Source organism: Ceratina calcarata, unplaced genomic scaffold, assembly GCF_001652005.2.
Source record: "Ceratina calcarata isolate Rehan_Ccalc_2016 unplaced genomic scaffold, ASM165200v1 scaffold470.2, whole genome shotgun sequence".
NCBI lineage: Eukaryota > Metazoa > Arthropoda > Insecta > Hymenoptera > Apidae > Ceratina > Ceratina calcarata.
Genome location: NW_017171129.1, coordinates 28,067 through 31,182, shown reverse-complemented (window position 1 = coordinate 31,182; position 3,116 = coordinate 28,067). Strand labels below are relative to the sequence as shown.

At 34.8% G+C, this 3,116-nt stretch overlaps 1 protein-coding gene across 1 annotated transcript in view; it reads right to left on the bottom strand.

Moving 5' to 3' along the window:
* Nucleotides 1–3,116, bottom strand: part of LOC108627403 (meckelin) — a 10,272-nt gene that overhangs the window by 2,289 nt on the left and 4,867 nt on the right. Inside the window, exons 6-10 of the mRNA XM_026815577.1 lie at nucleotides 2,751–2,881; nucleotides 2,489–2,660; nucleotides 1,326–1,613; nucleotides 365–835; nucleotides 25–287 (exon numbers count right to left, since the gene is read on the bottom strand). Coding sequence (XP_026671378.1) covers nucleotides 25–287; nucleotides 365–835; nucleotides 1,326–1,613; nucleotides 2,489–2,660; nucleotides 2,751–2,881 — 1,325 coding nt within the window. The remainder of the gene's footprint in view (nucleotides 1–24; nucleotides 288–364; nucleotides 836–1,325; nucleotides 1,614–2,488; nucleotides 2,661–2,750; nucleotides 2,882–3,116) is intronic.

The following is a 3,116-nucleotide window of genomic DNA, read 5'->3' as shown; positions in this document are numbered from 1 at the left end:
TATTATTATTATTATTATTATTACCTGCCATGTATGTAGAAGCCATAACAATTTAATGGTAAAATAACTAGACTGATATTTGCTATGGAACACAAATTCACAAATTCCTCCATCCGGTTCCTGACGCACCGTTCGTAAAGTACGACGCGTGCCAACCATTGCACGCAGTATGCAGCGACGTATATTAAAATACATACTGTATAGTGAAAAATAAAATTATACTGATGCCCGGATTTGGTTGGTTCAGGTTTGGTCGCATCGACGAACCGTGGGCATAGCTTTAATATCTATTTGTAAAATGTGCTGCTTATAATAGTAAATAGCTCTCCCTCCATCTTAACGTCGTTTTAAACGTTAAACATACCTGAAAGGTGCATAGCACTCCAAACAACTGTACAAGAATACTTATTTTCCTCCTAGTCTGTAAGTTTAACCATTGGCTCGCAACGAAATACGTTCTCCAAATGCTGATCTGGGTATCATTATCTTCATCCGTGATTCGAATGGAGTCATTTGGTATCCAGTCAGTGATGGTGGAAACGAGAGTAGCTCCATTGACTGGAGATGAAGGATTATCAGCAGTAAACCTTGTATTGTAATTATAATCGTCCATTTTATATGAGATTCTTCTGCGTTTAGCTTTTATACTTTCTGACGACATCTCATAATGTTTGTACTTCTTTTTTGAGAGTTTGTCGATGTACAGTTTGTTTATGGGTGGATAGGAACGGTTTTGTTTAGGTTGTTTGTATGTGGGGGTCTTTGGTTGCTCCCAGTCGATGAAAAACGTCTTCACGTTCCAGTAATGGTAGATGAAACCGATTATCTCTATAAACTAAATCAGAATTCGATTTCTATAATGAGATCAGTTTATGTATGCAACATATATATGGTTGTTATTAGGAATTCCATTTTGGCTGAAGTTCAGAATAGTCCCTCCCAAGCTTGTTATATGAAATGCACGTAATTCTACTAATTTTCAAGTGCTGAACACGAATATACAATTGTTTCCGGCGGACATAATTTATAGAGGGCGTTTCGCTTAAAATTGACCACCTAAATATCTTCTCTATCTCTGTAAGTACAAAAACTGTTTCTGATTATTGTGCATTCATCCATGTTAGAACTACCTTGAAATGACCGTCGACTCTCAAATTTGGTAATTAATTCAGAACTTCCTTTCAACGACATGACTCATATTCTTCAATATTTTAAAATTAATAGAATTACGTGTAGTTTTTTTGTAAAAATCCTGGGGGGACTAATCTGAACTCTTACCTCCATTTTTAAATTGTACTTTCATAATGGAACGTATGTGGACTTACTTTGAAAGAAAACGCGACCGTCGCAAATGTTTTTAACGTCTGCTCGCTGATCTCTTCGGGAAATAGAATATATGGTATCGTTTGTCCTTTGTAAAATATAAAGAGGTAGAAACAGAAACTGACCGAACATACAACGATCACGCTGCCCATGGCACCCATGGCGTAAATGAAATACGATGTGAGTAATGGTATACCGAAAAAGGAAGAAACGCTATGTCGTTCTCTGTAGCTCCACGATTTGAAACCAGAGAAGATTAAGATCGATCCCGCGGCGATCCCGATAATTATCTGAAACGTTTACTCATAAAAAAGGTGTGTACAAACGGGAACGGTTCGGCTTACAGTAATTAGACTACGGATTTTATTCAATTGTATGACATTCAACGCGTACGTGCAGAAAGTATAAACGCAAATGCATAAAAATATAGAAAATGTGGACAGTTCATTTTGAAAGTGGTGTAAATTCATTTCTTTAAAAAAAAATTAGATATATTGTGATTAATAATTAATGACGCATAATTTGTGATTAATTTAGTGTAAACTTTTTAGTCTCCACTAGTTAATGTTTAATATTTTTAAAAAAAAGGCCAATGGTTTGTTCAATTTAAAATTGGCTAATAAAAGAAATTGCGTAGTGATTGATTATAAAAGTAGTATAAGTCCATTTACAGTCTGTAAGTACAAATATACAGGCTGTCCCAGAACTAGTGTTACGCCATCAAGTGGAGAGGAGCAGAAGTGATTTTGAACAACTTTTTCCTTTGCAAACAAATTGTCCGAGGCATGGTTATCGAGTTATTAACAAACAAGTACAAGTCCATTTACAGCCTGTAAGTGTAAATATACAGGCTGTCCCAGAACTAGTGTTACGCCATCAAGTGGAGAGGAGCAGAGATGATTTTGAACAACTTTTTCCTTTGCAAACAAGCTGTCCGAGGCATGGTTGTCGAGTTATTAACAAAAATCCAAAACGCAAAAACTTAGCAAACTTCAAAAACTATAAAATTGCATTCCAATATAAAGAAACCTAAATATAGTGTATTAGCGATTAAGAACTGTCGGTTTTAGTGTTAATTGATTGCCATAGATATTTTATTTTGCGTAAAAATCCGCAGTCTAGTAATTATTAATTATTTTATGATCCTTTAAGTTTCCATCCTTACCAGAAACTGCAAATCGACCACGTCGCCCTTATCTTCGACGTCGAAAATAATTTTATAATCTAACGTCACTTCTTTTATTTCGCTCATCTGTTCGCGAGTTAATTCGCCATATTCGACGATTAGTAAAGGTGGATGTATTTCGTTTGCATCGTTCGTATTTCGAACGTTGACACTACAATTATAAAATGCAGATTTAAACCCATCACATGTGTTGCTATCTTCAGACACGTTCCGCATATTTAGGGAAATGAAAAGGACTTACATTATACTTAAGGATTTCATGTAAGACAGTACAGATAACTCATTGATTTTCTCATCCTCGTTAATTGTATCATTTCGTATTCGTTTATCTAAACCGCTTACATTGTCGACAAGGAAAAACATTCGCGCCAACTAAAACCCATCTCATTAATTTTAATCAATGTCCCAATTCCTGTTAAGGTAGCTCGCTATTTGGGTAACGTATCAAGAGAGGGCTTATTTTAAAATAAGAATATGAACAGAAAATTTCATTATCAAATGTATATTATCATTTCCACATTCATATATTTTAATGTTGTATTATAAAAAAGTATAAACAATGTAAAATAAATAAGTTTTTATTTATGACTGGGGCGATGATAGTGAA